A 14,617-nucleotide genomic window follows, 5' to 3' on the forward strand; every position below is an offset into this window, starting at 1 on the left:
TTGTTATATAAGGACAAGAAATGCACTTATAGGAATGGTTTTTTTCCTGTTTATGTTCTCTTGGTGCAGGAAATGTGTTCAGTTGGTGTATTTCAATGAAACCAATCATTTTAAATATTTCTTTAAGACAGTCTACATTTTTTATTTTTCTCCATTGAAATAACACAGGGACAACCAATCCCACGATGGGGACGGTTGTCACAAGTGTACAAGACATATTTGACGGTTCACATCTTTTGCACAGAATCAGCTGAAGGAGAGTAAGACGCTCTATTCCTACATGACACTTCCTTTTCTTTACATGCTACAAAATGAATAATAATAATAAAGGCAGAGCTGCAATGATTAGTCAACTAATTAATAAGCTGATTGACAGAAAATTTGTCAGCAACTTCTACTTTGATAATTGAATACTAATTTTAGTCTTTTTTTAAATTGTATTTATTTATTTTAGGTTTCCAGGTTTTCAAGACATTTGAGTACACAAATCACATTTACATAAATACATATTGTATAACTCAAATATTTGCATTAAGCCTTATCTAAATAAAGCTTGTCCTCCTTCTATTGCTCTCCCTTAGGCAAGTATGCCAAAAATAGCTGCTTTTATCTTCTTAAATGTGATGATTTAATGCTTTTCTTTGCCATGCATGATGGTTAACTGAAGATATATGGGATTTTTACTATTTTCTCACATCTCTCCTACCTGACACTTTCATAGGCTTTCATTACACATTAAAAGGGAATCTATTCGGTATACAGGTTTATGAGAAATTCTAAGTAAATTAAAAACAGTGTGAGTACCAACCAACCCTTTACTCCCCTACTTAGTTTTTATAAGTGCCTTAGAAGTCAAGATTTGGGGCATAAAAACTTTTTACTGCCTCCTTCCGCTCAGGTCTCTGCCTGTGAGCTGCACACAGCTACACGGTCAGAGATAAACCATTTCTCTCTGTAGCAGGTTTGCTCTTCTACAAAATACCTCCACTGCTCGCTGCCACCTGTAAGTTTCCACCTCAGGGGTTTATGCATGTGTGTGTGTGTCTTTATAGTTTACAATGTCCAACTTTTAATAAGCGCAAAACATCACTTAACACCTCTTTATTTGTGACGCCGGATAACTTTTAAAAAAAGGGGGTTTCGGGCTCGGTTCGGGCTATGCACTGGAAACGAGAACAACCTCTCATGTTTACACAGAGAGTTTTTTAATAAGACAAACCCAAGACATTTAAAGATTAGCTAGATAATCCGGTTTATGTTGCATCATCAAGAAGAGTATAATTATTATGAGTGTAAATGCATGTTTAAAGTGGTGCAGCTTGCAAGTAGCTATATGAAATTAATCAGCAAATAGACTAAGCCAGTGAAAGTGGGATTTGTGCACCTAAAAAACATGTTATATTTGTGTACAGCTGTGGTCAAATCTTGTTTTTTTCAGTGTGTCTAAGTTATTTATACTCATCATATTCACAGCTGTGCAATAAGGAAACATCTGCTTCTTTCATTGTATGAGTGAGTGTACATTTGGGCCAGATGTTATAACTGAAAGGTGTTATTTCCTGTTACATCTTTATTGTATCTATCAGTTTGTAGCCTTATTCTTTTTTTTAAAGGTGTTGCAATGATTTTCAATGGTTGTCAACAGAGCTGCAGCTAGCTGTCACATTTTATTATCATTCAATCTGCAGGTTAGGTGTGTTTTCTGTGTTAATTTAGTCTTTTAAAAGGTGAGAAAGTAGTGCAAATGCCTGATATTCACATTACTATCATGTATGACAAAGAAAAGCATTTAAATAATCAGATTGAGGAGCTAAAAGCAGCTTTCTATTCCCCCAAATTAACCTATTTTAAAATATAATCCGGCTGATGAAATGGTGAAAAAAGACTGCTTTCGTTTTGTAGGTCTGCTCTGTCATTCATCTTTGGATCTTTTTTTTTATAATGTCTGTGACCTGTTCAATTTATTAAATCCAGTCTGGCAGCTGAAAGTGAGCCAGAGGGCAAAGTTCAGCAAGAGTTACACAAGGTATGTTGCAGTTATCACGTTCGGTCTAGCAGGACAGGACAAAGTGCTATAGTGGCACTTTTGGTAGAAACTTTGGCATCATGTTTATGTAATCTTATATCATATCAAATGCATGATTGCACACTTTTTTTGAGTCATATTTAAAGAGCATATTTGACATCCTAAATCCTCATAAAACTGTTTCAGGATTGCAGGATTCAGATCTTGCAGAATAAATCAAGTTTTTATTGAGTTAAAGGTGATATTTCATACTTTAACACACCTTGTATTTGCTTTACATGCTATAAAAGGAATAATCCTCACAGTCTTACATCACATACCTACTAAAATATTTATTTACAGGCAGAGCTGCAACGATTTGTCAACTAATTGATTAGCTGATTGACAGAAAATAAGTCAGCAACTACTACTTTGATAATTGAATACTAATTTTAGTCTTTATTCGCTTTTAATTTTATTTATTTATTTATTTTAGGTTTCAAGGTTTGCAAGACATTTGAGTACATAAATACATATAACTCAAATATTTGTATTAAACCTTATCTAAATAAAGCTTGTCCTCCTTCTATTGCTCTCCCTTAAGCAAATATGCTAAAAATAGCTGCTTTTAGCTTCTTAGATGTGATGATTTAATGCTTTTCTTTGCCATACATGATGGTAAACTGAATATATTTGGGATTCTGGGGAATTATAACAAACATTTTTTTGTTTTTTTTTTGTCACATTTTACAGACAAACCTAAGTGAGAAAGGAAACAGCAGGTTAATTAATAATGAAAGTAATCATTGCAGCCTATCTTACAACCATTCATCTGACACTGGAAGTCATTGAAACACTTTAAAGAGGCCACAAATGGTTATTATCACAGTGAAAGTACAATCTGCAAGTGCTTTTTGGAAAGTAAAATAGACATTAAACCCCTCCTGGTGAGCTGAATGTCCAACGCTGGAGACTTTCTGAAGGTTTTTAAAAATAATTTTCTTACAAACTATAAACTTCTTATAAACTATAATCTGTATATTAAACTTCTTTACCCTTCAACTGAAACATTTATATGATCATCATCAGATCAAAGATGTGAGAGTCTAAATAATACAAAGCAAAGGGTAAGAAAAGAAAGTCGTATTGATGTTTAACAAAAAGTGATATAATTATATTTTTTGTCGTCCACAGACCAGTATGAACGTGGGTGTGGCACACAGTGAGGTGAACCCAAACACTCGGGTCATGAACAGTCGGGGGATCTGGCTGACCTACGCGCTCGGCGTCGGGATACTTCACATCGTGCTGCTCAGCATACCCTTCTTCAGCGTGCCGGTGGTGTGGACTCTCACTAATGTCATACACAATTTCGTAAGTCACACCATCTTTTTTTCTTTTCTTTTCTTTTCTTTTCTTTCCCTCTCCATAACAAAACAATAGTTTTATTATAACATCTCGAATACCACAAAGTCTGTCAGAGCCTCACAGACCAGCTGGATCTTGCACGCGCGCTCGGCCGACGATCCGGGTGTCTGCCGAGCCTGTGCTTGTTAAGATATGCTCTATTTCGGGGGGTGAAGGAGGGGTTGTCTCTGTCCTTGTTGCAGCCTGCCTGCCTCATGACCTATTTTGATGATTTTCCCCTCCACTCCACATAATGTCTGCAGACAAAACTGACCTTTCATTGTTACGTGGCCGGCCTCAAATAAAAAGAAACAAAGTCGATTTTGTGTGACATCATCAAGTAGTGCGAGCTCGAAGCCCCAGTGTGCGAGGATTGTGTGTTTCACAGCCAATAACGGAGGGCTATTAACAGTAATGGCTAAGGTCAACTATAGCCTATTGTTTTCCACACAATACAACAGCAGTGTGCTGATTATGGCTTGGCTGCATGCCACCATTTTTTAAGTTGAATTACTTTTCCTTCTGTAATGCACGTTTTCCACTTAGAGCTGAATTCCTGTGTTTGGACATAGTTTGAAATGAGCGACATTCCCAAGATAGCTAATCTGGCAATAAATCTGCATCATCCCATCCTTGTTTTCTGGTTCTTGAATGTGTGTTTATTGTGGTCCCACGCAACACAAGCACCAGTTAGGAGATGCTTCCTTAAATACTTAAATACTCCTGCAACAGTTGGTGTTTTTTTATTCCCGCTGGTTTCAATCGAAAAGGAAAGTAAACATGGACTCTACAGCCACAAACTTTACACATTTTCACCTTTTTTTTATATTTCAGTTTCCACATTTTGAACATTATTTAAACCTGAACTATTCTTTATTGACCTCAAAGTCTAATTAATTGCAAAAAAATTAAAGCCAGGTACATTTAAACAACCACGATTATGGTCAAAGGAAAAAGTAATTTATCTCATAGTTATAACTGAAAGAGAAAGATGGAAACTAAGCCAGTCTTCTTCTCTTTTACACACTGTATACGTGCATTACTGCCTGTTTTCTGGCTCTTGAATGTGTGTTTATTGTGGTCCCACGCAACATAAGCACCAATTAGGAGACGCTTCCTTTAAAACTTAAATCCACCAAATTCCTGCAACAGTTGATGGTTTTTAAACCTATTGTTTATCAGTCAAAGGGAAAGTAAACATTGACTTTGCACTACAGCCACAAACTTTACATATTTTACGTAAAAACCTTTGTTAAACATTTTAGTTCCCACATTTTGACCATTATTCAAAACCTGCAGTGTTTTTATTGACCTCAAAGTCAAATGAATTGCAATAAATGAAGGCCAGGCATATTTAATCAACCTTGATAATAGCCAAAAGTAAAAGAAACATTAAACTAAAAAAAAGGTTTTTATCTTAAGCAGTTATAACTGAAAGAAAAAGATGGAAACTAAGCCAGTCTTCTTCTCTTCTACACACTGTATTTGCTGCATTACTGCCTGTTTTCTGGCTCTTGAATGTGTGTTTATTGTGGTCCCACGAAACACAAGCACCAATTAGGAGACGCTTCCTTAAATACTTGAATACACCAAACTCAGCAGCAAACAGGTTTTTAATCCCACTGGTGTATCAGTCAAGAGGAGAGTGAACATGAACTTTGAACTGCAGCCACAACCTTTACATTTTAGTTTCCACATTTCGAACATTATTCAAAACCTGCAGTGTTTTTATTGACCTCAAAGTCAAATGAATTGAAGCCAGTTATATTTAAACAACCACAATTATAGCCAATAGTAAAAGTGCTTTAACTTTAAAAGAACGTTAAACTAAAAAGTGTTTATCTTACGCAGCTATAACAGAGAAAAAGATCAATCTTTATTTATATAGAGCCAAATCACAGCTAAAGTCATCTCAAAGCACTTTTCACATAGAGCAGATCTAGACTGTACTCTTTAATTTAGTTTAAAGAGACCCAACATTCCCACATGAGCAAGCACTTGCGACGTGGGAAGAAACTTCAATCAGAGCCGGACTCTTGGTGGGCGACCATCTGCCTTGACCGGTCGGGGTTGAGAGAGAGAAAGATGGAAACAAGCCATTAAATTTCACCAGTCATCTTCTCCTTTACACGCTGTATTCGCTGTATTACTGACTGTCCTTTTGTCTCTACAGGGAATGTATGTCTTTATGCATGCGGTGAAAGGAACACCATTCGAGACCCCCGACCAAGGAAAAGCCAGACTTCTAACACACTGGGAACAGCTCGACTACGGAGTTCAGTTCACTTCATCGAGAAAGTTCTTCACCATTTCACCTATCATCCTGTATGTATGAGATATCCTTTGATTCTGACTTTAAACTGATTTTATAGCATCAGTAAATCTCATGTGCAGATCCGAAACCAGCAATGAATTGATCTACTTACAAGTAGTGTGACTGTTCTGTTGTTGTCCAAAAACTATTAAAAACACATCATTGAGCCACACAGCTGCACTGGGTCACATGTTCTTCAAAAGGCTTCAAATACAGCGATCATGTTTTCAGTCTCCAGAGAGTAGTTCTTTGTAAGGCCACTGAGTATGTGCAGGAACGCTGTATTACATATCGCAGGAGGCAAGTTGGCTGTTGATGTAAATACCTTAGTGTTCATATCTAGTGTTGCAACATGGTGGTTCAGTGGTTAGCACTGTCCCTTCACAGTAAGAGGGTTCTGGGTTCGAATCCACCGGCTGACTGGAGCCTTTCTGTCTGGAGTTTGTTCTCCTCGTGCCTGCGTGGGTTCTTTCTGGGAACTCTTGCTTCTTCCCACAGACATGCAACTTAGGTTAATTGGTGACTGTAAATGGCCTGTAGGTGTTAATGGTTGTTTGTCTACTATATATGTTAGCCCTGTGAATGACTGACGACCTGTCCAAGGTTTACCCCGCCTGCCTCCCTCGCCCAATGACAGCTGAGATTGGCTCCAGCTCTTTTGCGACCCTCTAGAGCAGGCATGTCAAACTCATTCCACACAGGGCCGTGTGGCCGCAGGTTTTTGTTCCAACCAATCAAGAGCGCACACGTGCACCTATCAACTGTCTGAAGAGTGCGTTCAGCTGGTTTAATGACTCGAGCCTGGTGTGCTCCTGCTTGGTTGGAATGAAAACCTGCAGCCACACGGCCCTTTGTGGAATAAGTTTGACATTCCTGCTCTAGAGGATAAGTGGTATGGAAAATGAATGAACGAACATTACAGTGACAACAAAAGTCATCTCAAGGCACTTTTCCTATAGAGCAGGTCTAGACTGTACTCTTTAATCTAGTTCAAAGAGACTCAACATTCCCTCATGAGCAGCACTCAAAAAACACTGGTATAGAACGACTACACTAACTATAGAACAACTACTATTGTGTTTTATGATGACCCTGATGAAGCCCGAAAGCCGCAACATGTTGGTCTATTAATAAAGTTGTTCTATACCACAAGTGTTGCTGGAGCTTTGACTATTCTGGACTTTTTTCCCCTTCTCCATGCACCTTTTGAAGTATGTGAAGTTGTGCCAGAAACCTCTACCCTGTTTCTCTTGAGAGAGGTGAAATAAGAGGGATGAAGAGTTGCGAGAGGCAGCGAAGTGAAGTAGTTGTTTGGAAACGCTGGTTTCATAGCTGTAAACAGCTAACAGATGTGTCATAGCTGAAATATCCAGTTTTTACATATTTTATCCCAATTAAAGTAAATGTTTGTAGCAGTTTGCGGTGTCCTGTATTTGTATCATCAAATCTATGTTTAGATATCGAGGTGACGTGATCCTACACAGAACTACTCTCTGGAAACTGAAGACACGATCGCTGTTATTCGTCTTTAAAGCCATTTCTAAACAAACTACTGTTACCATAATCTTGGAACATGTCTCCCACTGCAGCGGTGTTGCTCACTAATGTGTTTTTAATAGTTTTTTGGACGACGGCAGAGGTCTACAGCACAGAGGAATAAGATATATCAGGCTTTTGAAGTAGATCAATTTATTGTTTGTTTGGTTCTGCACTAGATCGTTTTAAGTATTAATGCAAAAGTTTGAAAGCTCAAGTAACATTTTATAGTTTTATCAAGACACTGACGAACTTCAACACTAAGAAGTTGATCATAACATTGGTGTTAAATGTCATGGAACAAACCCTTGTGTTACTATTTAATAACCATATTTAATTGTCTCTTTTGCTCCACAGATACTTCCTGGCAAGTTTCTACACAAAATACGACACAGCACACTTCTTCATAAACACTGCCTCGCTTCTGAGCGTGCTGATCCCCAAACTACCACAACTACACGGAGTGAGGATTTTCGGTATCAACAAGTATTAAGTTATTGTAAAATGCGGTGCCTCGTAGCAACAGAAGTTAATCCCTGTGTAGTCTGTTATGCAGATGTGTATACTAAGTCGAACAATTTGTGTAAACGTCACTGTCGTCGTTTAGATGTATCTGGTTTAAGATAAAATGTTTAAAAAGAAGAAAAAAAAGAAAAGCAAGAGGTAGGTTTGTAGATGACAGGATGCCATATGCATTACTAACTTATGTGAATATTTAATGATGTATTTTTGGCCTGCAGAGACCCGGGCTGGCCCAGGTCTCAGCAAGGCTTTTGGTTGAGTTTGTTTTTCCTTTAGTTGCCCTCACTTCACATGGTGACACAAATTGTGAATATGAGTCTGTTTCTAGCCACAAAGATGTCCCAAATGTATTTTTCAAAGATGTTTACTTCCTAAGGGTAGGAGCCTGTGGCTCGTTGTTTATTGGTACACTCTCATTTTGTAATGGGTGTCAAACTTATTCATGCTTGAGTGAGGAATCATACTCTTTATTTGCGTTATTTCCTCGGTATGTGAATCATTTCTCGACTCAATCAAAACAGGGCAGACTTTTTTTCATTGTACAGTTTTTTTTGTTGTTGAAAGTGTTCTGTGTTAAAGAAAATGTCATGTATGTAGGAATGAGACAAATTATTGTTGTCAGGTTAAGTGTTTACTGAGGGAGGTCTGCAGCGTCTCTGTGATGAATTTAGATTCATGTAGTTGCTGTCTTTAGATTATTTAGACTTTTTTGCTATCATCGCGGCAGCTAGTCCTGCTTTGTTTCGCCATTGCTCATAGTACTCTTGATATTTCTTGTTCTTAATCTTATTAAATTGTTTGTGCCCTCAAAGTGTTTATTTTGTCATGGTTGTGCATTGTGTGGTTTCCAATTATAATGAGACTTTTCAGGTACTTTCCACTGAAGGAAAAATCAAGTAATTTTAGGACAATTTATGTGATGTAACCTGTTTCCCTAAACTTGATGGATTATAGAGCGATTTACTGTGGTGGAAACCAAACATTTGACCTCATAAATTAAAACATGCAAATCCAGACTTAGGCCTACCAGAAAAGGTATTACAACCCACCTGACCTGGGTGTTAAGCTCATCTACAGTAAGAGGTAAAAATGTTGACGTATTAAAACAATCTGCAAGAATGAGATGAACCAGCTTGAGGGCAATCAGAAAAATGCTAAATATTTCCTGTAATATGTCTACAATTAGAACAGAAACTTTAACATCCTGTTAGAGTTGATGGAAGTCCGTTGCAGAGATGCATCAGCTGCAAACATGAAAGCAACCTCTGAAATCTTGATATGTCAAACCTTACAAAAACCTACAAACAGCTCAATAGTTTTCCTCTGTGTGTGTTTAATATCACCTGGAGATTAATGTGACTAAATAATGATTAGTTTATTTTCCTCAGTAGGTAGAAACAGTTGTAAATGTAGACCTTAACAAAAACAAATCAGCAGCTATAACACAATCTGCAGCTGAGTGTGAATGAGTGGCTTTTCAGTTTAATTGGCTCATTTGCATCAGATTTATGACCTTGAGAGCCTTTGCAGCAGCTTTTATTATCCTCCACTAAATGATGCTCTTTTTTATTATGCTAATTTTGTACCTCGTGTTTCAGAGTCAATGCCTTTTTTTTTTTTAGCTAATGGGAACACTGCCACCTAGTGGAAGTTCAGCACCATGACAGGAATGTTTAAACTACACACAGGCTCCTTTTTGCAGCAATCACCACGAAATTAAAAACTTTATTTAAAAGAAAAATGCTTATGTAAAACATGATAATCAGATCTCAGATTTGTCAAACTCAAGTCCTTATTTCCTACTTCCCCTCTAAACTTTTATCCAGCCCGTTGAGGTCCTCACACTGTTTCCCCAACACTCCTTTATAAACCTCAAAGCGATGGTTCAAGTCTTTCTGTGAGTGGATTTTATATTTGGTCCCTAACGCCCCGTCAGTAAAGGCGCTCCCGTAGAAGACGCGACCGATCCGGGAGTGGACCAACGCCATGGCGCACATGACACAAGGTTCCCGGGTCACATAAAGGTCGTATCCTGTGCATATGTACGGCTGAGTGCCTGTTTCTACATTAGGCGTGTTTTGGGAGGTATCTGAGGCTGGTGTAGAGATTGAGGTGGGGGGTGTGTATTGACAAGCAGGGTATTTATCAAAGCTATAAGACCCACCACCCTGACTCCGAGCCACCAGGTCGATGCAGACCATGACAGCGTGATGAAGCGGGTGATCGCCTCGGCAGTCATGGCCCACCGCGATGATCCTCTCCATCACCGGGTCGACCACCACTGCACCCACCGCCTCCATCCCTAACCCCTTACCCTGTTTGGCGGCAGTCAAAGCAGACATCATGTACACCTGCATCCTTTCTTTCTGAGGGGAGCTGAACAGGTCTCCTCTGAGGGCCACGGTCACCTGTTTGTCCTCGTGAAAGGACGTGGGCCAGTGTTTGCTCGCCAGCTCAAACTGGGGTCGGGTCAAAGGTGGGCGAGCAGGGACCTTTACCAGAAAAGGCTCACCTAATCCGTCGTGTTTAACTTCATTTGAAGGCAGCAGAGACTCCATGCTGACCTCCTTCATGTGTGGAGCTTCACTGACGAGGCACAGCAGGAGCTCCAGAGGGTGAGAGCTGCTCTTCCCCTTGCAGGCTCGGACCCTCTTGATGTGCTGGAGGCCATTTAAGGGGTAACGGCTGTTCAGCTCCCGGACCAGCCGAGAAGTCTCTTTCTTGTTGACGATAGGTGCGGCGAAGGCCTCGATCAGCTCCACATCTTGCGACTGCTCATCTGATAGTACGGGATAGGCAACCCAGGAGTCGACATCGCACACCGGACCTTTAAACCGCTTCGTCTGAGGCTCCTCCATCGTCTCTGCGTCCTCCTGTGAGATACGATTTCACACCCAAGTGAAACAAAGAAGAGAATATGATGATAAAGATTTAAAGTTGTGTCTAATACAATAGTTTAAGACCTGAGATGTAGAGCTGCAACAATCAACAGTCAATTAATCGATTAGTCAGTCAACAGATTTTGAGAATCGATTTATTGTTTTTTAGAAATCTTGAGTTGCATCTTGGTCTTTAGGAAACAGTGATTGACACCTTGCAGCATTTTCGGATATTTTATAGTTCAAACAATTAGTAAATTAATCAAGATAATAATCAACAGATTAATCGATAATGACATTAATCTTTTGTTGCAGCTCTACTGCGATGCTATTTGCATATTTTTGTATTTCCTTAACATATATCAGCTGTCAGGTGTGACTTTGTGATCTTTAACAGACAAGGCTGATTTTTTGTTAGTCAAAACATGAACAAACCAGTTGTAACAGTTGAACTAAGTCCGACACTTTAGTTGGTTAACCACAGTAGGGCTGTGAATAACAATTATTTTCATTTATCAATTCATGGCAGTTGTTTTAGTCTTTAATTTTGTCTTTAAAGTGTCAGAAAATGGGTAAAATTTTTCCCAAGGAGAAGTCAAACATCCTGATTTATCCCAACCAACAGTTCACAATCCAAAGACATTCAGTTTGTTATCAGTAAAGACTAAAGAAGCAAGTAGATATCAATTGGTATGATGTTATATTCATTTGTGAAGCTGAGACCAGAGAATCTTAACAGTTTTGTTTCTTAAAAAATGGCTAAAAACAATTAATCGATTACCAAAAAAGCGATTTGTTTTCTGTCAATCGACTAATTGATTAATTGACTAATTTTTGCAGCTTTAAATTTCAGTTTCTGATGGTAGAAATCACCATAAACTTCAGTGCTGAGCCTCTTTGAAAGACACTACATTGTTCTTATTACAATTGTGATACAAATAAGATTAACCGTGCAAAGTGATTTATATTAAAATGCAACAGGATGACTGACCTTTAAATACATCAGCCGCTAATAGCTTCTCATATAAACATTTAGATAAAGATGTCTTAAATTTGGTTGTTAAAGAGTTGACCCCAACATATGTGCTGAAACTTTACAGTTAAATTAATAAACCTGTGAGTGCTCCCTGGTGGACAATCTTTGTAATAATAACACTTTCTAAATTACCTCAAACACACTTTTGGTATTTTTAAACTTAAGCTTCTTATTCCTTATCTAACAGCACGCACACAGATTTCAACCAGGCTCTTTTTAGGTAAAACCATGAAGTAAACACTGCATACACCAGGTACAGCTGATAATATGTTTATATTTGTTAGTGCTGAAACAAGAAGCTGATAAATCAACCAAAAATCTGACTGCAATTAAGACAAAGTTTAAATTATTGATTACAGTCATTCATCAAACATTTGATGGTTACAGCATCAGATAAAGAACCATTCCTCTGTTATTATTAAGTAATCATATAATAAGTAATACTGAATATTTTATTAATCCCTTAAATATATTCAGATTTACACACATCTCTTGTTACAGTATTTTATGTATGTGTAGCTACTACAGGTCCAAAAGGTGCAGAAGGATCAACATTGACCCAATTAGTGCTGCAAATGATATCAGTCGATTATTTTCTCCATTAATTGTTCAGTCGTTGTGCAGAAAATGTTGAGAAAATGTCGATTACTATTTCCCAGAGCCTGAGGTGGCGTATTTAAATGTTTTGTTTTGTCCACAACCTGGAATTATTCAGGAGATATTCTTGTTGCAGTCTTTTATGTATGTGTAGCCGCTCCAGATTCAGAGGTTTAGAGTGTAGAGGGATCAACACTGTCGATCAAGCGATTATTTTCTCCATGAAATGTTTAGTCATTTGGGCTGTGAAATGTCCAAGGAGCCCAAAGTGAAGTCTTTAAATGTCTTATTTTGTCCACAGCGTGAAGATATTCAGTTTAATGTCATAGAGGACTAAAGAAATCAGAAAATATTAACATTTAAGAAGCTAGAAGCAGAGTATTGGGGCTTTTTGCCTTAAAAAAACAAACAAACAATTAATCGATTATCAAAATAGTTGGAAACCAATTCATTAATCGACTAATTGTTGCAGCTCTGGATCCAATTAATTAAGACGTGCTGTGAGACCTCCTGTGGCAGTAGTCTTTCTTCATCTCCGTCCTAGGATAAGCTTTGTCTTCATGACTTTGGGCACGTGCCGAATGGTCAGCGACACTCTGGTTCCTCTGGTCAGCGTCTCCCCCGGCAGACATCCGGCGGCGGCCAGGTTCACCACCTTCTCCGTCAGGGTGTCCTGGGTGCAGCCTTGGATGCCGTGAAGGAGGCGTTGGTACATTTCATCCTGCAGTATCAGGAGACTACGAGGCTTCACCAGCAGGGAGAGGATGTAGCGGTCTTCCTCTGTCAGCGGGGCATCCTTGCCACCAACATCATCACCATCATCACCATCATCATCATCCAGGCTGCTGATGGGTGTGTAGAAGTCCAGGAGTGTGTGAGAGCCCAGGCTGATAGTGGTGACAGTAGGGTGATACAAAGGCCCGTCCTCATGTGGCATAATCCCCTCTCCTTCTTTATACTCATTCACCAACACATGATTGGCAGTTTTCCCGCTGAACGCACCTAAAGAGGAGATTTTATCACAGTACTTCTGGAGCCAGTCAGGCATCTTCTCCGCCAGCATGCCTTTGGGGTGCGGTAAGCCTCCCCAGTTTTGGAGCCTCCTGCCCGACAGCTGAGTCCACTTAGTCTTTGGAGACCTGTACACCTGCTGCAGAAGATACGTCTCCTCATCCTCTGTTATGAAATCTGGGATGTAATACACTGTCGGTGGGGCGTCACCTACGACAAACTGCTTCAACTCCTCCAAAATGGAAGCTGGGTGATCCATGCCTCCTTCAGAAACATGAAATTATTGTTAAAAGTGATAAAAAGCCACTAATGCTGACATCTATAACTATGATATTTGACTGGAAATATCACCAAGACGTGTTAAGAGTTGAGTTTAAGCGCACAGTGTGTCTGAATAAGGAGCAAACACTTAAAACATATATAACCTGTCAGTCCTCAGAGGCATTTCCCTGTATGTTTGATAGCATTAGCAACATTTAGCTCCCTTTGAGCCATTTCCACACACTTTTACACCTTCAATACATTACATACAGCACAGATTAAACTTCACACAGATTATATGATCCAATACAAGTCAACTGACATATATTAAATTTGACCTGGTTTCCTTTTTCTTTGCAGTTTTTGAGCCAGAAAAATCAGAAATGGTGAATTTCACACATGGACATTATGGTGCATTTGAGGGGTGTAGGAGAACTCACATGCTATGATCTTAAGTGATTTTTTAAAACTTGATTCAATTATTAAGACCTGCTTATTGCTTTAACTTTGGAAGACTATAGTTATCTACTTTAAGAAAAGTAACCACTAAGCAGCTTTTTTAAGTGGATTTTTTCTATAAATCACTCAAGAAACCGTTTTATTTAATGATGCCATGCCATAAAATACATCAGCATCATGTTAGTTTAACTACACCGAATCTTATATTAAAAATGAAATGGATGTAAGCATTTATAAGACAACTCCAACTATTGTTTTTGTTATTTATCGCATCGCTAGTGTGAGTGTTAATCAGAATTACGACACTTCTGAGACCCCCGTGAAGACAGCACACCTAATTTCAACGTTATAGAAACAAAAAAACTAACAAACTCTGATTATTAAATGTATAAAAATGTGTACGTTACCTCTATAGACATCAAAAACTAAAATAAATATAATATAAATGATGTAAAAAAGAGTACGGTGAGAAAAAACACGCCGACTAACAGCTAGACTCCGCGTTTACTTCCTCTTGTGCAGCTGACTAAAGTGTCCCCCAAAAGAGGACCCATGCTTTAATTTTTAACTTGTTTAAAAAATATTTTCTA

At 38.6% G+C, this 14,617-nt stretch overlaps 3 protein-coding genes across 4 annotated transcripts; 1 reads left to right on the forward strand and 2 right to left on the reverse strand.

The window, feature by feature from the left end:
• The first annotated feature begins 930 nt into the window (after positions 1–930).
• Positions 931–8,598, forward strand: ormdl1 (ORMDL sphingolipid biosynthesis regulator 1). Its single transcript, XM_062431967.1, has 4 exons — positions 931–1,003; positions 3,200–3,379; positions 5,586–5,737; positions 7,620–8,598. Exons 2-4 carry the CDS (start codon positions 3,206–3,208, stop codon positions 7,753–7,755), a joined length of 462 nt encoding a protein of 153 aa, XP_062287951.1. The 5' UTR covers positions 931–1,003; positions 3,200–3,205; the 3' UTR covers positions 7,756–8,598.
• A 985-nt stretch (positions 8,599–9,583) lies between these two features.
• adat3 (adenosine deaminase tRNA specific 3) lies at positions 9,584–14,535 on the reverse strand. The gene is made up of 2 exons (XM_062432210.1): positions 14,435–14,535; positions 9,584–10,657 (listed from the first exon to the last, which is right to left on the reverse strand). Exons 1-2 carry the CDS (start codon positions 14,444–14,446, stop codon positions 9,584–9,586), a joined length of 1,086 nt encoding a protein of 361 aa, XP_062288194.1. The 5' UTR covers positions 14,447–14,535.
• On the reverse strand, positions 12,406–14,555 carry alkbh6 (alkB homolog 6). Of its 2 annotated transcripts, none has more exons than XM_062431917.1 (2): positions 14,435–14,555; positions 12,406–13,571 (listed from the first exon to the last, which is right to left on the reverse strand). In XM_062431917.1, exon 2 carries the CDS (start codon positions 13,564–13,566, stop codon positions 12,826–12,828), a length of 741 nt encoding a protein of 246 aa, XP_062287901.1. In that variant the 5' UTR covers positions 13,567–13,571; positions 14,435–14,555; the 3' UTR covers positions 12,406–12,825. The 2 variants fall into 2 exon arrangements, with proteins under 2 accessions (XP_062287901.1, XP_062287902.1); XM_062431918.1 differs by having other exon boundaries at positions 12,406–13,568; positions 14,435–14,501.
• Between the last annotated feature and the right edge of the window lie 62 nt (positions 14,556–14,617).

The sequence above is a fragment of the Scomber scombrus genome, chromosome 13 (assembly GCF_963691925.1).
Source record: "Scomber scombrus chromosome 13, fScoSco1.1, whole genome shotgun sequence".
NCBI lineage: Eukaryota > Metazoa > Chordata > Actinopteri > Scombriformes > Scombridae > Scomber > Scomber scombrus.